Source organism: Clinocottus analis, unplaced genomic scaffold, assembly GCF_023055335.1.
Source record: "Clinocottus analis isolate CAN_PGR_092001 unplaced genomic scaffold, fCliAna1.0.p SCAF_13, whole genome shotgun sequence".
NCBI lineage: Eukaryota > Metazoa > Chordata > Actinopteri > Perciformes > Cottidae > Clinocottus > Clinocottus analis.
In genome coordinates this window covers 15,538,432-15,560,426 of record NW_027175854.1, presented here as the reverse complement: position 1 = coordinate 15,560,426, position 21,995 = coordinate 15,538,432, and the positions used below count along the sequence as shown (strand labels likewise).

Sequence of the window (21,995 nt, the reverse complement as noted above, 5' to 3'; positions counted from 1 at the left end):
GCCGCTGAGGTGTTCATTTAATCTCATTTAATCTCATTTGTTTGCGTGCAGAAGATCCACATCTGCTGTAAAGGCATCAGGACGAGCTTCTCTGGAACTGAAACGCGGCATCAAACGCCTCGCAGCTGGACTCTTGATTACAGGGGAGAGGACGCAGGTGCACCTACTTTCCGTCCGCCAGGTTGACTCCTCTGAAGAGCGGGTAGTCCTCGGGGCTGGGTCTGCCCGTGTGGTCCTCGTACAGGAACACGGGCGAGCGGCCCACCTCCAGGCCGAGCTGCTGGATGCCCTGCTCGTTGTACACGGACAGCAGGAAGGACTGGCTGCCCTTCTTCGGCTTCACCGTGGCCAAGATGGAGAAGTCCTCCGGGAACACGTCGCCTGGGAAAGACGGAAAGAAGGGAGAAGCGTCGTGGAGCCGTCATGAACCGTGAAGTACCGCGCCTGTGTTCAGACTGTGTTCTTATTGTTCGTTTATGGCAGTGGTTCTCAAACTGTGGGGCGCGACCCTCTAGTGGGGCGCAGAGGTATTACAAGTAAGGTGCGGGGGGAGATGCAGATTCTTTAAAACCTTTTTTTTCTTCTTTTTTTTTTGAAAATCCTTTATTAATCCCACAGTGGGGGAATCATTCTCTTCAGTGTCTTGCCCAAGGACACTTCAACATGAAACTATGGGGAGAAAACAGATCCAACCGGCTTCCTTGGTCATCGTTTTGCCAAAAATTAGTTCTTTTTTTGCACATATATAACTTTATTTGTATTGTTTTAACAAAGGTGATTGCACATGTTATTAGTTTTTGTCAGATGGAGCAATCTGGTTGAAAAAGGAAAGGGATTTCAATTTTCTTTAATCTATTAATTAAAAAAACACGGATGGAGGAGTCTCAAAACGTTGGACCATTTCGTTCCGATGTTGTCGGGGCAGTGGGGCCCGAACATTTTGTTCCCTCCAAAGTGGGGCGTGACAGAAAGAGTTTGAGAATCACTTGTTTAGGGAGGCTGTGTTTGTACATGTAGAGATACTAATAGGGGGGGTTGTAAGGACAGGGATCGCTTTATTAGACTCCCACAGACCCGTACGGTCACAGGAAGTGGGTTTTAGCTGAATATTACAATCACCACGGCAAGTTGGGGGGTTTTACGGAAATAATTCAACTTAAGGATTATTAAAACACCCTCTGAATCATCATCCTTTTTGTTTTTACTTCGAGTGGAAAGACAGAAAACTGACAGGAAGAATTGGGAAGATGGGCTTCGAGCAGCGAAAAAAGAGGAAGCGACCAGAGTGCCCAAAAGATTAATCTGAACGGGATGGTCATCGGGGAGAGGAAGGGGGAAAGAAAGTGCAAAGTGGCGCATTTCCAGCGTAATGACAAAAGCATGTGATCCTGGGAGACTCGAACTATCCTTCATAACCCCTCCTGTTCCGCTCCCCTCTCTCTCTCCCTCTTTCTTTCTCCTCTCGAAGCTGATCGCTCCAACAGACGTGCTCCAAATAAGGGTTGGCGGCGAGGGAACGGGAGACAGTCAAAAGACACGTAAGTATGGAAATACCAATGATTCTTTTGGTGTTCAAACGCTTTAAAGAGTGCAGAAACAGACAGTTTGCTTCCATCTGCTTCGCTGGGCGGCCTCAACTATTTCCTCCATTTTTGCTGAAGTGTTTTTTGGGGGCACATCTGCCAGACAGATTCCCTCACCGGGGTGTTCTTAGGACCCCGGGAAAGAGGGCGGTCTCTCCAGCCTCCTGGGGTACCGTCCAGATCCCACGCCGCGCCACGCGGGAGGCTTTCTGATCTTTTAGGTCCTTTTAGGTTGTCGAAACTGCTATTGTTCAGAGAAAAACTGGATTATACAGGCGTAAAAGAAACCACTGGGATTCTTTGCGGTGTGTGTGTGTGTGTGTGTGTGGACAGATGGGCAGTGTGTTTTTTTTTTGATAGCACCTTGTGCAGCCATCAAACCCCCGGTACCCTGCCACTGTTTTCTCAGAGGAGGCTGGGAAATGTGAAATCAGAGCAACTGTGGGGGGAAAAAAACGTCTTGAAAAGGAAGCTATAAGTTATTAAACTCTTTAAAAACTTTTGTCTCGAGACTTTTGTCTCTTTTCCCCTGTGTTTGAGTCGTTGTAGGAACCTCAAATTACTTCCAATACCTGTGTTTATTGTCTAAATTTGTTCAGCAAAGTCTTGGGAAAAAATGTATATCTGCAAAAAAATCCCTTTTAAAAGATGTTTTGATCGTAGCTATGAACATCCAGCATGATATGAGCCAGATTCCCCTAAAATGCCTCCTGGAGCGGTCAATAAGGCACCTTTTTGGAAAGATTAGGACCTAAAGAATCAGAATCTGCAACATAAATCACAATAAAACAAAGTCTTGGCCTGTTAGGAAGAAGTTTCAGTCTAAAGAACTGTGTCGTTCGGTTAAAAAATTTGAAAAATGATGTATTTTCTGCCAAAAGATTGTCTGAATGGGGCATGCTGGGACTTAAAATAGAAGTGGGAGGATTTTCGTCCATGGTTTCCAAACACCTCCGCGCATTTGCTCTCTCCTCGTCGTCTTTCACGCGGTCAACATCTGGGTGTCTGTTTGCCTTCCTGCCCCCGTCCCTCCACACTTTTCTACGAGTCCTTCTTTCATTAATGGCAGGCATGGAATCGCATCATGCGGAGAGGAGAGAGCACATGCCTTGGCAGGGCGCTCCCTCAGGAATTTGGCTCGGGCTCGGTATGAGGAAGATTGCTTTAATTGACGGACGCTTCCACGGGACGGTGCGAGGCCGAGGAGACTGAATGATATGAAATAAAAGTGTTGGGATGCAAGAAAAAGAAACCAAACGAAGGGCAGACTGTCCCCACGGTGATACATGACACTTTTATTCCACAATGTGTTCTTATTCTGTTAATACTTCTGAATTTCTGGGATTCATTTATGTTTTTTCTTAATTTTTTGCTCTTGTTTTATATAAAATACACAATGTGTATTTTATATATATATATAGAGTAATTACAATGATTGATTCAGTTCAGTCGATACTGGCGCTCTAGAAAATCCCCTTTACTTTTGTTTAAGTTCTTTTAACAGTACCTTTTAAGGTTTTTCTTCCTCCAGTCTTTTTTGTGGAGGTAGAGTATTTGCACAGCGCACAACACCTGCACTTTTGATATTTAGTTTGAGGGGGAAACAATCACCAACAAAGTGGAGTGCATGATTGGGCGCACCTGGTGCGAGAGCAGGATGCTTCAGAACGTGTAGCACATCTGGAGTTGAACTTTAAGAGACTCGGCGCCGGCTGATGGGAGGACGAGGGGGTCAGTTGTAGGTCAAGAGGGGACCCCACGGCACCGGAGAGGAGGAAAGTATAATGACTCGCAGCACTTTTGCTGAAACTGAGAATAAAACCGCCTCTGAATTGAATTGAAGTAGCACTTACTCGCCAAAGGTTCTCATTTGTGGGAGATTGAGAAAAAACCTCTCGTGGCTGTGACCCTTCCTCCTGCTTACTTACTCTCTCCTCAGGACCTCTTAGCAAAAAGTGTGTGTGTGTGTGTGTGTGTGTGTGTGTGTGTGTGTGTGTGTGTGTGTGTGTGTGTGTGTGTTGGTGGGGTTCCAGAGAAGCTCAGGTTTCTCTGGAATGCTTCTCTCAAGCCGCTGCAGATGAGAGATACCTCCTTTCTCATTCAGTGTGAGTGCGTTTGTGTGTGTGCGTTTGTGTGTGTGTGTGTTAGGACACGGTGGGAACGGGAGGGCCGCGGTGCTGGACGTCCCGGGAGTCCGCATCATCGGTGTCGAGACTCTAAAAAAGGGTTTTCGGGGAGAGTCCTGGACGTGGAGACACGTGGAGCCAAACAGAGAACGACCCGCCAATTTACCTTCGGTTTAAATAACCAATTACTGTTGCTTTTTTTTTATTTTCATAAAAACAGGTTTTATTTAACTTAGCCTACGGGTCGCTGGAGACCTGAACGAGACGGAAAGAGTGTTTTCTTTCCACCGCGGCTCCAGTTTTACATTGGAGGCATTTGGCATCGACTCCGACGTTGGAACTTTCTGTGAGAACGCCACACAAAGCGAGTAGAGCCGAGCCGGCCCCCTTTTTAAACGATCCTCTTCAGCGTCTGTCAGTGCGCACACAATAGCAGGTAAATGGGGTAGAAAGTGTCCTGTGATTGGTCACTCAGTCATGTCCGGATCCTTCCTGGCGGGACGAGCGGCATTCCAGTTGGGATTGCACAACGGCTGCAGAGGCAACAAGTGAGGAAGACGGATGTGTGCGTCTTTCATGGGTGACGGGGCTTGAAAGGACTCGGAGGGGGTGCGAGTGTGTCAGGTTCGAGGCCTAATCAGGATTTGGCGAAGAGAAACGAGCACCGTTAGCTTCGCTTAGCCGTCTGACTGAAACAGTTAGGCGGCTAAGCGAAGCTAGCGGTGCTCGTTTGAGTGTATAGATGCACAATTTTAGCGTAGTAGCTTAGCCGCCTGACTGTTTCAAGCTAACAGTGCTCGTTTCAATGCCAAGTTAGCTTAGCCATCTGACTGTTTCAAGCTAATGGTGCTTGTTTAAATGCCAAGTAAGCTAGCTCGTTTGAATGCCAACAAGTGATGGTTAACCCCAATCAGAGCATCACTCCCTCCTTTGCTGTTTGTCGTAAATAACACTTAAAACTGCAATATTTCTCAACGACGCAGAGGGGGGTTACTCGAGCGAAGCGGTAAAGAGGAAGCTTTACCGCGTGAAAGTGTGAAAGTTAAAGAGCGGCGGCGGCGGCGGCGGCTTCGCTGCCCGGTTTCCTTCACTTCTCAGTCACATCATAAAGGTAAGAAAGGGCTCCTCTGTTTCCAGGGCTTTCACATGAATCATCCCTTCCACATGTTTGCCTAATGATTGCATGTCTGCACTTGCTCTCTTTTTTTCCAACACATCATCACAGACCGTCTGTGGTTACGGGGTCACAGGGCCGCAACGGTGTTCTGCATCACAGCCGCTGGTTTTCATTACCGCCATTAGGACAAAACTGTATGTTTGTATGTGGCTTTATTTATTTTTTAGAACCTTTTGGAGAATGCTGTGATGATACATGTAGGCAAATTGTACCAGGACAAAGTCACAACTCTTTAAAAGATGAAAAAAGAGCTACCAATGGATTTCCATGACTTTAAACTAAATGTACTACACTTTGTGGGATTTAATTGTTTTCAAGGACTTTTTCAGGCATGAAAATAACCATTTTAACTCAAATCCCCGACTTTTAAAGGTTCTCCATGAGCATAAGATCCCTGTAAATGATTGCTAAATGAGCTCATAAGTCGTAAGTCAAGGCGAGACACGGACCACGTCACAGACGGCGAGTTACTCCGTTTGCGTCTTCAGGACGACGCGGTGCCCGTTGCGAACTCCTCCACGTCGCTTTGTCTCATGTGGACTGTTATTTAGGGATGATCCGGAGCAGCATGTGTAATTATATCTCAACAGAAACCCATACGGGCTGTGCTGTCGCGCAGCTTCAAAGGCGAGCAGTATTTGTTTGATTGGAGAGCGCGATAGGGCACGGCGGGCCACATATAAAGCTCCGCGGCTCCGCGCTAAGCCCCAGAAGAAGAACCACGACGCGGATCAAAAGGTCCGCTGAGGCCAACGCGTCGTCGCCAAAAGAGACCGTGAGCCGGGCCGCCGTCCAATCCCGGCTTCCTGGAAGATTAGCTCACAGGAAAAAGGGTTTTTTGTGCTTTTTTTTTTAGGGAGGAGTGGGGGATCCAATCACAATAATTTTAGAAGTCGGTTGTCTCGGTTCGTGGGACTTATGGTTTAAAAAAGAGAAAAGAGAGCCGAGCCCGTCTTCGCCAGACGAAGTTTAGATTAAACACAAAGGGAGAAAATGCAGCAGTGGTCTCTGGGAAATGATAGAGGGGAAAATAGTCAGGCACTTGAGGGGAAAATAGAAAGAAAGAGAAAAGAAGGAGGAGGGAGGGAGAGAAGCAGGGAAAGAGAGGGAGGAGAGAGAGGAAAGTAGTACTGCAGCGCTCCATAAAGCAGCAACCCAAAGCCACGTCAGCACAATACAAGCAGGCAGAAGTGGAACCCCAGACTTCCTCTCCTCTTCCACCTCTCTTCTCACTGCTTTTCTGTCGTCCCGCAGCTTCGATTATGACTTTTCCCATGCATCTTTAGCGTGCTTTATCTTTTTTCTATACCTAAAGTATCTTCAATGCAGATAGGCTGTCATGAAAGCTCGATCTGTAGTATGAAGATATTTCTCAGTCCTCATTTTATCTCAGTCAATCTCTCATTTTGATGAAAGTAGTGACAGACAACACGTCTATTCAAAAAACGATGGTAAAAAATGTGGTTTTAGGCATTTATTCACATGCATCTACCATTTTATTCATATATTGCACTGCTTTTGTGAACCCTAAGCCTTTTGCTGAACCAATTTCCATCATCAAAACAGTTCATCCACATGAGTAAAGTTATGTTTTCACAAGAGATGTGAAGAATTTCCAAAATCAATCTTAAAATTTTCAGGTTTAGGGCCAAATTATCACTTCAGACTTGTGCCTTATGACAACGGTGCCTCATTATGTAGAGAGCTGAGAATGTTTTGCAATTTTTGATGCAACACATGGGTGTATAACTCATTTACAAATGCCTTTAAAAGGTGAATTTAACATGCGCGAGGCTTACAGCAAAAGGGTCAGACATGGAGTGCGTTTTTAGAAGAAGGGGAAGACACGCTCACGGGGGAGTGAAGTATGGACCAGCAGGCGTACCTGGCTTGAGATGTCGTAAAGCAAAGATAGAGCTGACATAAATAATCAAGTTACAGGAGCCAATAAAACCCGTTTGCCTTGAGGGGAAGGGCAGGAACAGGCGAGGTAGGAGCAAAAAATAAACTGCTTTCCACCCACGTTTAAATGTTGTAATCCTTTGTAAAGTTTACTGTGATGTGGGGTAAAAGGTCATAAAGAGAACCAGGTGCCGAGGCAACGTGTGAGATTGTGAAGATCTTGAAGAGGAAAAGAAAAACATCTGTAGTGGTTAACCTGAAGTAGTTAGTGTGGAAAAATGAACCGGGTCTGGAGAGGAGATGTAAAAAAAAAAAGATGGCTCACCTGGATACAGCTGTCTGGTGGGGGCGCTGAGCTGGGCGTCTTTGGATACTCTGTAGGCCACATCGGGTCCGTTTGTTGACCTCCGATGTGAGCAGAAACCCGTGGATTTTCTAACGCCCTCAGGTAAACTGGGAAAATCTAAAACCTTCAAGAGGTCTGCTGGTTCCGCTGCGGGGAGGAGAAAGAGACAGGAAGAGGAAAACGGTTAAAAAAAAAAGCACTTCAATTGTGTCAAGACGTGCAGCCTGAATGTCATATTCTTTACATACAGTGCATAAAAAACATACATCCCTCTGAAAACACATGATTTCTGTCGGTCAAATGCATCTATTTTCTGTTTTTTCGCTGACTCAACAGCTGCCGTTACTCAGCAGGAGAGCTCCCGCTGTGGTGGGAAACAGAGATGAGCCCATTTATAGATCACATGATCACAGGTTACGCTGCAGCTGCAGCTTGAAACCCGTCCGTAGCGCTTCTAAACCCACCAGCGCCTCCTCCTCGGCCACAACCGTGCAATTTGCACACTTGCAGGCCGCTCGTCCCCGGCTGTAACCGGGCCACCGCAGAAGTACACTGGGTCAGAACCATGTGACACAAGGTTTGACCCCTGGACCGCACCCTCGCACGCCAAAAAAAAACTAGACAAACAGCTGTTCCTGCAGCCAGATGCACACACACACACACACACATATATATACACACACAACGAGCTGCACCATGAAAGCCTGGTCTGGGACAATGGGCCATGTCTATAGGGACAGTCCCGTGAGGAATGGGGGCTGTCAGGGTGTTTTAGAGGACGGCAAACACGAGAGTGAGGGGTCGAAACGAAAAAAGAGAAGGGTTTTGTTTTTTTTCGGCACAGGAGTTTAAGGAATAAAACAAAAAGAGATAAGCATGCTGTGGAATTCTGACGGATGCATTTGGTTTCAAAAGGACACACACACACACACACACACACAGGTACAGAAGTCCCAGTGTCAGGCTGCAAAGACCACACACACCGTTCAGAGGGGAAACTTCAATAGCCCCTCCCCCCGGCCCCTCCCCTCCCTTCCATCTGAGAGTGAAAGGGATGCTGGGAAAGGTGGAAAGGCGAAAGGGGCAGAGTGTCTGTACTCTGCGTCACTCTGCAACAAGCTGCAGCTGGATGTCATTACACGCGGCTCGCGTTCAGCAGAGATCAATTAAAACTAAAGAGAAAGGGGGCGGCGACATTCTTAAACAGAGGTCTCTATTTAAGAGCTGCTTCGGGGGCCGTCGACAGCTGTACAGTGAAGTCTGAGTGCACGCTGCCTACATTAACTCATCACCCACAGGACAAAGACGACAACTTATGAAGAACGATGCTTAAAAAAAAGCTTCCGTTTGTCGCACGGGCGAAGGCCGACTTGTTTTGATTAAGGGGAAAAAGACGCAAACACACTTTATCGCAGTTTATGCACACAAATGTGCACAAGTCTGTGTGGGGGTTCTGTCACACCGTCTCGAACGCTGTAGTTGTTTTATTCTGGACGCTGATCAAAGCGTCCGAGAGCAAAAACACATCGAGCCGAGTCCACACTGTGAATTAATATCGTCTCAATAAATAACAGGAACCTTTTACTTAATAAAAAGATGAATAGTTTGAGATGAATTCAAGATTTTGTACTTATATATTACGACATTTTACTTAATTTAGTTCACAAAGGATGCAGGACATTTATGGTTTTCACACATTTGAAGGGCCAGCTTCCACTTTTTATGTTGAAATAATGCATTCAATACGTTTCACTCACTCATATTACTCGTCGCTTTGTTGCCATAACTCTTTTGAGTAACCATTGGTCATATTCTTTAAGGTGCAGAGCCTCATATTCCTAGAGCTGCATACCGCTGGAGGACGGGGCTCCCTCCTTCTGTCGTCGGCTCGTAATGAAGATGGACAGAAACCATCCCATCACTCACCACGAGGTGATGAAGGAGGCTCGTTTAATGACCCCCCCCCCCCTCCCTTCTCCCGCTCCTCTGCAACCGTGTGATCATGTCTGGGAAATGTAGTTTCTGTTACGAATACTACAAATTGACTACGGCGCAAATGGGATATGCGTTCAATGCTGTTGTCGATTATTTGTCTATAAGTGACTCAGTGATCGGAGTGCGTTGGGTTGGTTGCGGAGCAAATGAGGCATTCAGGGACCTGAACGCTGACAACTTCTGGAAAGTCGCGTAAAGCTGTCAGAATATTTAAAGCAAAGGACTCGAGGAGCCAGGAAAGCATCTGCTTTGTTCCAACATCTACGTTGTAGACTGGGACTTCAGAAACCAAAATATTTAACTTTAACTTTTGTAGACAACTGCCTAAATAACTGAGTCTAGGTCTATGAAGGTTCATGAAGGTCTACGAAGGTCTATGAAGGTTCATGAAGGTCTATGAAGGTCCATGAAGGACTGTTAAGGTTCACAAAGCTCCATTAAGGTCTATGAAGGTCCATAAAGGTCTATGAAGGTCCATGAAGGACTATGAATGTTCATGAAGGTCTATTACGGTTCAGGAAGGTCTAGGAAGGTTCAGGAAGGTCTAGGAAGGTTCATAAAGGTTCATAAAGGTCTATAAAGGCTAATAAAGGAATATAAAGGTTCATTAAGGTCTATGAGGGTTCATAAAGGTATATGAAGGCTCATAAAGGTCTATGCAGGTTAATGAAGGTCTGATGTTATGATTAAATCTCCATTTTGTTTTTATACTAAAACTTCACGTTGTTTTGCAGTTGAAATTAATGGAAGAGGAACCTCCCCCCTCCTGTCTTATCTGTCCTCTCTCCTCCCTCCTCTGTCCTCTCTCCTGTCTCCTCCCTCCTCGGTGGTCCTCAGCTTGTCCAGCACCTCAATAACAACTGTATAATTTGGTCTAGCAGGCGCTAAAACACAATAACATGTTTTAGAAGAAGCGTACAGTCCTTGAATGCGTCATCAATCCGGAGCGTTCTCCTGCTAAATCTCTCGTTGACCAGACTCTAAAACTTGAATATATTTAGCATCTGTTGGACAAACATCATGCCGGATATTAACAATAAAAAACAAACCCTGCTCGAGCGACCTCATCTTTAAAATCAGTTCCAGCGAGGCCGGCACGAGAGTGACACATAAACTGGCACTTTTTTTATTGAATACTTGTTTAACGAGGACTCTGGTTGACCGGAAATCAGCGCTCGCAGTGGTTGCGGAGAAGCAACAACAGTCGGCAACTCCCTCTGAAACCCGCCGCCATCCAGCAGCACTTTAAATTCCCTTGGGAAATAAAGCAATCGATTGCCAGGGTCGGCCTGACAAGGCCTGGAAGCGGCTTAATTCTCCAACGATTCATCGAGCTCTGAACCTAATTCACGGTGTCGAGGATACGCCGACGGTTTGACCGCCTGCACGCGGCGTCGGTCTGTGATTCTGAGGCCGTTACAACAAAGCAAGCCTCCATCAACCTCATCGTCGCAGTCTCCCTTCGTTTCCTTATACGGGCGCGACCTCGCATCGGCCCTGCTGCTGGAGACACTTCACATCGTTCCTCATCCTGTATGAAGAAATTTCCCCTAAGGGATTAATAAAGTATCTATCTATCTATCTATCTATCTATCTATCTATCTATCTATCTATCTATCTATCTATCTATCTGTGATGGTAGTACGCATATAGGTGTCAGAGTGCTTCAACAGGGTAACACATGAGCCGTCGTTTCGGTGTCACTGTGTGCGGAGAAGGTTAGTGTCTGTCTATTAGTGTTTGAACAGATGCAACACCAGCAGTGGAGGGATTAGTTGCACCGACATTACAGATAAATCATTCAAACTGTGTTCCTTTGCGCAATTGCAGCGTATGTATTCACAGAATGGCTGTCTTAATAACAATAACAACATGGCAGCCAGAGAGAAAGAAGGAAAAAGAGTTGTGGGGTTGGGGTCTGTAAAGAGCATCTAGTCGAGCTAACGGTGTCACGACCCCCGCCGAGGAGCGCTGCTTCTGCTAATCCACACTAATCCCATGGAGATCAGCACCTGATAGCCCCTCCCCCTCTTTCCCCTATCATCACTTAGCCCTCCGTCACGTCATCAAACTGTTTCACTCGTTCCATTTCACCAAAAACGTCCATTTCTTTGTTTGTTTCTCGTACGAAAAAAGTCAACTCGCGTTCATTTTTCTTTCCGCCTTCCGAGTTTTTTCGGATCCCGTGATGGATCTAAAAGCGTCCACGGGTGGCCTCCTCTGGGTCACCTGGAGGTGAGCCAGGTGGACAGGGCCAATTAGGGGCTTACAGGAAGAAGGAGAAACGCACAAAAAAAGCGGACGGAAGGTGAAAGGATAGCGTAATAGATCCGGTTTAAGACGACCGACCGCAAAATAACAGACGTGTCGGGAACCCGTCCGCAAAGATCCTTTCCAATAAACCCCCCGTGTGACTCGACCTAATGCAAAGAGACAGGCCCAAACAAACCCCCCTCTCCGTCGTTCCCACGTCCTCACACACCTTCATTCATGGAGGTTCTGTCACCGGCAGTCGACCTTTCCAGCGGAAGCCGTCTCGACCACATCCTACTGGTCTCAGTCCCGCCTTGTTAGGCTGAGATGTTTACATACTTAGCGGGCAGATCCCTCGAGAGACCGACACCTCGAAACCGCCCCCCCTCCCCCTTGCCCACCTCTACCTCCATGTGACCACAGCCCCTCACATCCAGGAGGCAGGTTACACAGAGACTGTTTGTATGACACGACTTTGCGCACATTGGGCTCTCAGTCGTCACCCTTCTGGAGCGTTTACTCATTTCATGCGACGGAGAGAAGCGACAAAATATAATTGCTGTCGATACAGGGCATCCTTTGAAGGATTTCATCCGTGCATTAGCTCCATGAACGATTGCCTGCAATGCCCCGCTAGGCCACGAGGCCTTTAGTGTCGCGATTACAAGACTACGACGTAACTTTGTCAAAGGAGGATCGAGAACAGTGTGTTGCTGTGAAACCCTCCTCTTCAACGCAGCAAAGCTAATTTTTTGTCTGGAAGATAAACTCTTAGACGAGGTGAGGTGTAAAGGGTCTACTTCTATTCCCACGGGTAGGTCTACTCTGGTGGGAACGTGCACAGATTAGTGAGCAAAAAAGTGCCGCATCTGGAATGCCACGCGACATCTTTTCAGCCCTTTTATGGTTTGGTTTTGTCGGACGTGCGCCGGGCGAGGTCGCAGCCGAGCACAAGGGTGACGAATCCCTAAAAAGCATTAGTAGTTTGTGTGTGAATTAGTGCAAAGCATGCGGTGAAAGTTAGCAAGTGGTGCACGGCAGTGGTGTTTTTTGCAAATCCCCTTCCTTGCATCTCTTTTTTCCTCTCCTCCTCCTATAAACGGTAACTCGAGTGCCAGATTTAATAATCTGGCTCTCGGCCCGGAGCCAAAAAAGCCGAGGTGGATCCCGTTCCTCACATCTATCCATCTACCCTCGATATCCTACAAATGCACACACACACACACACACACACACACACACATTCTGCAACAACACTTGTGCGACTCCAGACGGCACTATTTCATCTGACAGGAGGAGGGGTGCCGGACCAGTGAATTAGGACTTTTTCATGAGGGGGGGATTAACATTCTTCTCTGCCCCCCCCCTCCTCCCTCTCCCTCCTCTCTCTATCCTCCTCCAGCCCTTCCTGAAGTGAGGCCTGACTCTCCAGGCGCATGCTTGACCTGGCGCTGAGGACACGGAGTAATTAGCAGCCATAAAGAGGACCCTGCCTCTCTTGGTAACCGGCACAGCCCAAAACAAGAATGCCCAATAAGAGACTTCCCCCTCCTAGAGCGCATCACAGACAAGGAGGGTGTGTGTGTGTGTGTGTGTGTGTGTGTGTGTGTGTGTGTGTGTTTTGTTTTCTTTCACCTGATTCTGTTATAAAACTTTAACTGTTTTTGAAGCTGGAGCCTCACTGTGAATGCAGCAATTAGCTGCCAGCGGCTAATTGCTAATTACTTAAAGCAATATGCTGTCACTAAAAGAAGTAAGACATTCATCTTCTCACCAATAAAAAAAAAAGATGCTCTGGCTCAATTTAACACGATCAAGGGGGTTTGCACAGCCTTTGTTTTGGTCTCGCAAAACCAAACAGTCTGATCCCTCGTCCCACAAAGGGTTCATAAAGGTGTATTAACGCATCGACACACCGGGTCACAAACACACAAAAAGCCTCAGACACACAACCGTCAACACTGACCTCAGCTTGTTGCTTCGGTCATGTGACCCCGACCTGGAAACCACACTGCAGGCATTACGCTTGCTAGGTTGAACGCATTACATACACCGCATGGACATCCGGTGAGAGAACACACACATACACACACACACACACACACACACACACACACAAATCTAATGCCGACATGCAAACACATGAACTTTCAGTCAGCGAGGTGCGAAGCGATCACGCACACCTCTGCACCTCGGCTTGATTAACCACCGGAAAGCTTTGCAGCAGAGTTCAGAAATACTTCTGAAAGGAGAATGACCACATTCCTCCTCTTTAAAGACGCAAACACAACGTCTACTTTTGCTTGCCCACTGCCTTGTTGTTCAGCAAAATGGATGCCAGCCGGAGGAAACGGCGCGGCCTCGCATGCCGGCCGTCAGTTTACGTTTCATCACATCGGACAGTTTGGATCCAGAGTCTTCAGGACCGCTGACGGGGAGTAAGAGGCAAAGAAGATGATGATGATGAGAAGAGGAAGAGCTTTCAGTTCATACATCTCATGCCCTCGCTCGCCTGGTCGAGATCGACCCGCTCTGACTCACTCGTACCGAGACAGTCAAAGGAAACCCAGCGTTTAGCCGACTACTAAATTACAGGAAGCCCTGATATCAAGATTTAGAAACACAAGAAATGATAAGCGGCCGGACTGAAACGCACACAGAAGGAGACCGAATCCACCCAGACTCTGCATATAGTTGTGCACACATACACACACACAGGCCTGAAGCTTTTTTTTTTGAGCGCTCTGTCCTCTCCGAGCTTCGGCCAGACTCACATTGCTTTAACAGACGCGGGGTGGAGGGGTGGGGGGGGGGGGGGGGGTGCCAGATGCTTTACTTCACTGTCTCTCCGAGCTGCAGCTCTCAGCCGTGAGGATAAATCAGTCTGCCGTCCACCGCAGACTGAGGTGGAAAAAGTGAGTCAAGATTCCAGTGCGCACCTCTGAGCGCTCATTCCACAGCAAGACGCTGCAGAGACGCTTTATTTTAAGGGGGGGGGGGGGGGGGAATCTCTTGTACTTACTAATTCCACCCTTTAGTTTTGTCGCTTCATTCAGTTTATGATTTTTTTTCTCACCTTCATTAGCAACTTTATTTCCCTCTTCCGGTTTGACCTTTTCCTCGTTCTGTCGCTCCGACAGGAGAAAAGGTTTTTGATGGATTACTGCTAAGAAACGTAGGATAAAATAGTCCCTGCAGCCCTGACTGTAAAGAACTCTTTCCTCTCAGAGATGAGCACCAGCCACACGGACACAAAACAGTGAAACAGAATCAAATAAAATATTAAATTCTGCACAATAATAAAGCTTTTGTTTCTCCTTTTTATCCTGGATATAAAGGCCTCTGCAAACAAGTGGCACACGTATCAACACCTCACTGAGGTGAAGAGTGATGATGGGAATCAATATGACTCTTACAAATGAACATTTCCATCATCATTACTAAAATGTTTTGGCCGATAGATGGACAACACACATCAACAGCAGTAGATGTCAACACAACACTAGAATGATTTACAAGGGCTTTTTATTCCCTCAGCAACTAAAACAAATCAAACTCCCAAATAAAATGTTGTAATGCCTCTTGAGTCACCGCGTTTCATTAGAAACAGGGGTCGCTGAACACTGCCAGCGTCAGACAAAGATAAACGATAAGCAGGCAATGCATTGCCGATGCATGAGCAACCGCGTGAGCAACGTGTGAAGGGGAAAGGATGGGCAACGTAAAACAGGATAAGTGTGAGGTGTGGAAAGAGTGACAACATGGAAAAATAAAGAGAAGATTTATAGGTTATCAATCACGGTAATGACACCCACACTGAGTGCATTTGCACGGCATTGCTTGCCATATCCTGCAGTGACAGCCAAGTTATAAGTCAACCCGTCTCCCGCACCCTGCGGGTGAACAGGACGGCGTGCAAAGTGCAGGACTTTGAGACATCGTGACTTTGATTTGCGCAACAAAATTGGTCTCCGTTCAGGGAAAAGATGGAGTTTTCAGTGACTTATTACAGTCAGTTTTTGACATAACCCTTCATGATGCGCTGTGGACGCGTTAACCCTCGTTAAAGGGGACACGGCGTGTCTATGTCAGGCTTCGTGCATAATATTTGGGGTTTCTACTGGAACATGTTTCATGTAAAAAGAATGAATATATTCGTCATCTGTCGTGAACGCTGTGTTTTGGTGCCTGTCTCTTTAAGAACCCCTTACTTTGAGTCCACTCTGCTCTTAATGGGTCAGCATTTCCTGTCTTCCTGTCTGTGTTCAGTGTGTCAACGACGGAGAGCGCAGCGGTGACCGAATAGTTGTGACATCATAACCTTATGTAAGTCCCGACGGCTCCTTCAAAAAGGAACGTTTTGATAGCACAGGCATGCTTTATGATCAACGAAGGCCTGGAAATATCTCTTTCTACAATATGAGACCTTTATGTTTCATTTACTGACATGTTCACGGTCATTTTTAGACGCATTCTCTACCGATGTTTCTTCATTATGTTGATAATAAACTTAATCCAGAGAGCGTTACATTGTTGACTAAACTAGTAGTAAACTACTTTGTAAGTGTTGTTTCTCTGCAACATTGTTGCATTTGTCTGACACGTTTCCTTCAGCTCGCAACAAAACCAAGTAATTACAAAGTATTGCCGAATAATCAGAAACTCGCAGGCTCGAGTTAATGTCGATTTAATGGGCTCCGTGTTGATTTCATCGCCTAGTAAAGTAAAAATAGCACACATCTGACGACAGTAAACTTTTCCGGGGTGACCATGAAACCATTGTGTGTGTGTGTGTGTGTGTGTGCGTGCCCCCCCCCCCCCCCCCCCCTCAGAGTAGGAAAAGAAATGCTTACACTCAAGTATTCCCAGTGCCCAGGCTGTGGCTAAGCTCGGGCTGAGGAAGGGGGGAACGGGGGTTGGAAAGGATGACTCACACATTGCTTTCCATGCTCAATGATTATAATACCCCCGTAACAGAGAAAAGCACTGTTTCCCAGATGAAGCGAGCGCTCGGCCTGCGAGCCTCTCTCTCTCTCGCTCTGCAACAAAGCAGACGGCTGCAAATCAAATGCAGAGGAGCGGGGAGGAGTTGCATCATGATGTAGCGCATCCAACTTATGCACTGATGTGTTCCGCGTTGACTTTTCTCAAACACAGCCGCCTCCATTTTGTCCCCCCCCCCCCCCCCCCCCCCCCACACACACACACACACACCCTTTTCTTTTTTCCTCTGTCAGAGAGCAAAACGATCCATCTTTTTCTTGGGTTTCTGAAGCAGTTTCGAGCTCTGGGCAAGCAACAACTATAAAGAGAAAACCATCTGCGTCTGGCTGCAAGTCCAGTACACTGTGCTGTGAACACAGAGGACCATTGAGCAACTATTATTTGACCCCTTAATTAGTCTGGAAAAGGCACAGATGAAATACTGTCCAGGATATGGAAAATAATGCACTATTTGTGTTGCACAAAGGATCGCCTTAACGCAGACAAAGGGTCAAAAACTCTCCCTGCATACTTTGTTTTATCTCCCCGTGTCGTTATCGGGCATTAGAGCCGATTTCTTTCCACAAAGCCTGCATTTACAGGCTGAAGTGGCACATGCGAGCTGCGGGGTCACTGCTTTTCTGCACAGTCCAGCTCACTTGGATTCCTTCCTCAGCGCCATGCTAATAGGCACACACAAGAAGCCACTTTTTCTCACCGCCACTTATCCAATCGAGTGGGACGTGACCTCGGGATTGCCGCTTAAAGGTGAGTAATTAACGACACGCTGAGACCCCCGTGGAATGAAGTACAGTTACATGATGACTGATGGGTGTCAGTGCCTCGAGCCTCGTGGCCGCCATGACGCTACAGGTGATGACTTGAGAGGCACATCTGTTTCCGTATCCCATCATTAGGTTTGATTTTGACGACTAAAACCAGCCAGAAAAATAGGCGTGCAACTGTATCTTCTTTAGCCTGCTGTAATATTTACAAATAAAGCAAGCCAGAAGATGCAATTTCTTCAATTTTGCATTGATTCAAATGACCTAGAAAGGCCTCATGAATAACTGTACACACAGTGACAAAAAAGGCATAATTTACTTATCCATAACAAATATAGATGAGACATGAAAGAGTAATAAAAAACAGCTGCAGGCCAGCTGTATTCAACCTTTAACCCTGTCCTGAAGTTGGCTGGCTTAAACAAAAAGAACCTTTTAATGACCTTGTGTGTGGATGTACAAAACCTGACTGAAATGCTGTTAGCTTTACTGACACAGCCATAAGGCTGCAGATGTCGGGCCCTTTTCAGTGAGGAATTTTCTCTAAAACCGGCACCAAATGGTGTATTTTCTTTTTAAAAATGGCAACAGTATAATTTCTCCATGGTCCCCGGTTCCACCGAGAATGGGAAGAAAACATCTGGAAGACATTTTTCCTGGGTTTTTGGAGGGCTTAGCAGACAGCACAATGGAACTTATCGAATCCAGATGTGAAGGCACTCAGTAAAACAGCTAGGCCTTCTTCTGCATATTCCTCTCAAACGTACTAAAGGGTAAAACAAATGCCAGCTCCTACTATATATACATGAATCATGACCATAGTTCCTTGTTCCTTAGCAATCCACTGGTCCTTTCAATGCCCTCTATTAGCATCAGTAGCTTTGGCCAAAATCCATCCTTGTTTTCATTTGCACAAGGTATTCAAAGAATGTTATTTCAGTATTTTTTGATGACCAAAGCGCTCTGGAGTGGTAGATCCCGGTCCCGCGTTGGATGTTTGTTACAGATATAAAACTTTTAGTTAATTAATGATTATAAACCACAGCGCAAAGAGTCAAAACAGATTTTGTACAACTTGTGAAAAGAGTTTGAAGAGGTGGATTTGGTCTACAGGTATGCCGATCATTAGACTACAAAACAACTGAGGTCTCACACTAGGAGGCCCGGGTGTCTGTTACATGTGAATAAAAGACGTTATTCAGTCAGACATCTGGAAGCTTTAACTCGCTAAAAACAAGCCAGACACGGCACCCAAATCTGTTTAAATTCTACATCTCGGGCTCAAGATGCTCAACGGTTCAGTCCAAGGCGCAGATTTCTTCCACGTCCGTCCAAAATGTGTATCGCGCCATCGCTGACGGACACAAGTGAAGCAGCAGTGAAGCATTCCTTCCTTCAGGCAGTAAAACTGTAAACCCGACAGCAGAGGCGGTCCTAAAGTCCTGACCTTCACCTTCGACCTCTGACCCCTCTTCTCATTCCTAACCTCAATGTCTTCTGTAAATACCACTTGTCGCAGAGGTTAAAAGCGAGGTTTTCCTCATTTCCAAGGAAAGGTGAACTCTCTGAGACCATAACTTTACTAAGTTTGTTAATTTGTCTGTCAGTAGTCAGAAGTAAAATGAGACAATGTCATTTTTGGGGCAGGCTAACCGTTTACCAAGCTAACGAGCTAGGCTACATTTGACAGCAGACTTATCGTTTTGGTTGCACCAGTACAATTTTAAATTTCAACTAGTATTGTTTTATAACCTTAGAAAGCTGCTGTTTCCCACATAAAAGCTCAGCTAAAGCTACTGTAGTCTACTCTGCATGGCGGCCCAACAACACCCAGGACACACAGGCTAAATTAGCAACTTGTTGGCTAGTTAGCACAAGTGGAACCTTTAAAGCTAAAGAGCTGGAGAGCTGGGCGGAGACCAAAACAGAGCAAAAAGCTGAAGCGACAATTCAACTCGCATTCACCGAGTGGACAGAAATACAACACGACGCTAATGCTAACAGGCAGCTGTTTGCTAACACACTGAACTTCACTCTATGATCGTCAATGTCGTGTTTTCAGCTTGATCTGCTGCCTCCAGGTGGTGAAGAAATATCGGATTACTCACGATTATTAATACAAAACAGACAATGAATATTTTTTTTAGTTTAGCTGTCTGGTATAATCTGTTATATATGCATTTCAATGAAGGTACACTGTGTCTTGAGTCCCAGATAGCCAGTGCTGGTTGGCAGGCCTCTACAAGCTTTCCTCCCTGAGGCTCAGCAGTCATGTGGCTTTGGGTCAAAAATGAATCTTTTACTGCAGAAAAACTCGCCAATTGTTTGCAATCAGCGTTTGCATGGGGAAGGCGCATCTAAAGAGCTATCATCGTATCATAATTCCACATAGGTGTGAATATTAAAAGCAAGAAATTAGTTTTACTGAACTTAAATGATCAATAAATATAAATGAAAGTGAAAATATTAGATTTGGAGAACACAATTACTAGTTGCATGTTCCTAAAAACTTAAATCTTGCGAGTTATCAAGTATTTCCTTCAGGCCTTACACCCCTTTCGGATCACTTGGAAGACTTTAATTGCTCTCGATCGAGAATTCTGAGTCGATTGAATCCAGTTTGCGGCTTCACCCCCAATTTATCTCATGTCCCATTAAAAGCCCCCAAAAAGGTCCAACAAAAATAACCAGGTGCGGATGAATGCCACCGTTACACCGTGACCGAAGTTGCGTTCAGTTAACAATCATTGTTTATAGGCAACATGAAAATAAACAGGCTGCAGTAAATCCTTTATATGTGTAACAGGACAGCCCATATATGAGCTTGTAAAGACACTTTGGCCTGCGTCTGCTTTTTATTATAATCAGTGTGGACCAACTGAGCTTTATAATCAAGTGTCTCTTTTGGTTTTGGGCACGACAGCATCACAACCACATACACACACACACACACACACACACACACACACACACACACACACCATCGCCATCACCATCAGCACAATCTTAGGACACTTTCTAACCAAAAGAAACCACCTGTTCCCATCAAAGCCCCCTCTTCCCATGTCAGAGCCCCGCAGCAGACAGCGGGACCACCAGCCATGCCAGGCAGTCTTAAGGTGCTAATAATACATGTAGGCCCGGACCTCAACCCCACTGCCACGGCGCTGCGTGACCTCTGGGCACCCGTGGGACACAACAGCAGCACACAGACGGGTCTAATGATAAAAGAAGAAGAAGAAGAAAAACCCTCTTCTTCATTCTTGCGGCCTCGGGCACAAGACCTGGGTTCAATCGATATTTAAGTGGCGTGCATATGGTTTACACTCTTGGTTACATAACTGTTACCAAGAAGCATGAGGATAATTTGTAGAATTCAATTTTTTAAATATATATATGGAGTTTTTTCTCGCCTTATTAAAGGGTCTTGTGCTTTTTAAACTGTGGATCTGATGTCAGCCTTCCAGGCGGCTCCACCCTGCCACTCCAGATGAGGGCAGCCCCTCCTCCTTGTGAAAAGTATGATCACACCTCTCATCAGTTGGAGGAAGAAAAGAAAAAACTAGAGATGAAGCCCTTTGAAACTGTCTTCAGCTGCTTTAAAGTTATAATTACAGCTTCATAAGCACAAAAAAAGTGGATATCATCTTCAAGTGACATCTGAAAATAAAGAAAAGGTAACCCTTTCACTATCTTATGCACGCAGACAAGCCATTAAGCTCATGCAGGGCCTACATCTATATATTAATCAGCTCCTGGATGTGTGCAAAAGCTTTTGCTCAGCTCCCCTCGCAGCTGCAGCAGCTCCTCACACACAGAAAGTGTTCACTGTCACAAGAAAACTTCTTTCAGGCTTTTGATCCACTTGACAAGCCCCGTAAGTTTGCAAACAGACCAAGCTGAATACATCTAAACATTTTTTTTTTAAAGCACAATGATGATTTAAAGAGGAGGGGCGGCGGACATCAAAGACTTTTTTTTGTCTTCGCTCCAAAAGTGCACGCGCGCCTCGCAGCTGCGTCTTACCTGAACTCGCTTGCGAAGTGACAAAAAGCAGGATCACCGCCAACGTGATTTGGGCGTCCCTTATCCTCCGTTTAACTTTCCATCTTATATGGGTATCCATGACCGCCGGACACGTCCACGGCAAGTGGATTCCCTTTCTTCTTCTTCTTCTCCTTCTTCTTTCTTCAACTTGGAGCAACTAATTAGGACTTGGAGACGGGGCTTCTCGTCGGGACCAAACAAAAAAAACTTTAAAAAAAAAGCCAACAAAAAAAAAGAAAAGTCCAAAGAGAAAGAGAGAGAAAAAAGGGGGGGAGGGGGGGTTTGTATCGTTACTTCTCAAGCAGCCATAAGGGGTTTGTTGGTGTGCGTTCCTCCAGCTATAGAGCTACACTCTCCCGCACTGCTCCTCTCTCTCTCCGCTGCGTCTCTGGAGCTGTCCTGCACCGCCGCGCCTCCGTTCACGAGTGGTGTGCCCAGTCCTTCAGTCGTCACGTAGAGCCTTCAAGTCCAACGGGGCAGAGAGGGGGGGGGGGGGGGGGGGGAGAAAAAAGAAAAGAAAAGTCTCCCCTGCACCCCTCCTTTCCTCCACCCCAAAAGGCTGTCACTCACTCCGCCGAACAGGAAGTTCGGCAAATCAGAGGAGCCCCTCCATTAGAGCCGGCCCTGTTATTGGCTGTTATTGCCGGGGAGGGAAAGTTTTCACGCCTACAATTGTTGCTGCGCTCCGGAGTTCACTGTTTCCAGAGGAAAGGAGAGTCAAAGCGGGAGAAGAAGAAGAAGAAGAAAGACATGCACATTTAATATGCGCCACTTTGTTTCGTGTAGTTGTGACTCTGC

General features: G+C 46.2%; 1 protein-coding gene across 1 annotated transcript in view; it reads right to left on the bottom strand.

Moving 5' to 3' along the window:
• col5a1 (procollagen, type V, alpha 1) overlaps positions 1-21,643 on the bottom strand; it is a 70,542-nt gene extending 48,899 nt beyond the window's left edge. Inside the window, exons 1-3 of the mRNA XM_068574718.1 lie at positions 21,177-21,643; positions 7,114-7,281; positions 168-381 (exon numbers count right to left, since the gene is read on the bottom strand). Of these exons, the coding sequence (XP_068430819.1) occupies positions 168-381; positions 7,114-7,281; positions 21,177-21,276 (482 nt within the window). The 5' untranslated portion in view covers positions 21,277-21,643. The remainder of the gene's footprint in view (positions 1-167; positions 382-7,113; positions 7,282-21,176) is intronic.
• Between the last annotated feature and the right edge of the window lie 352 nt (positions 21,644-21,995).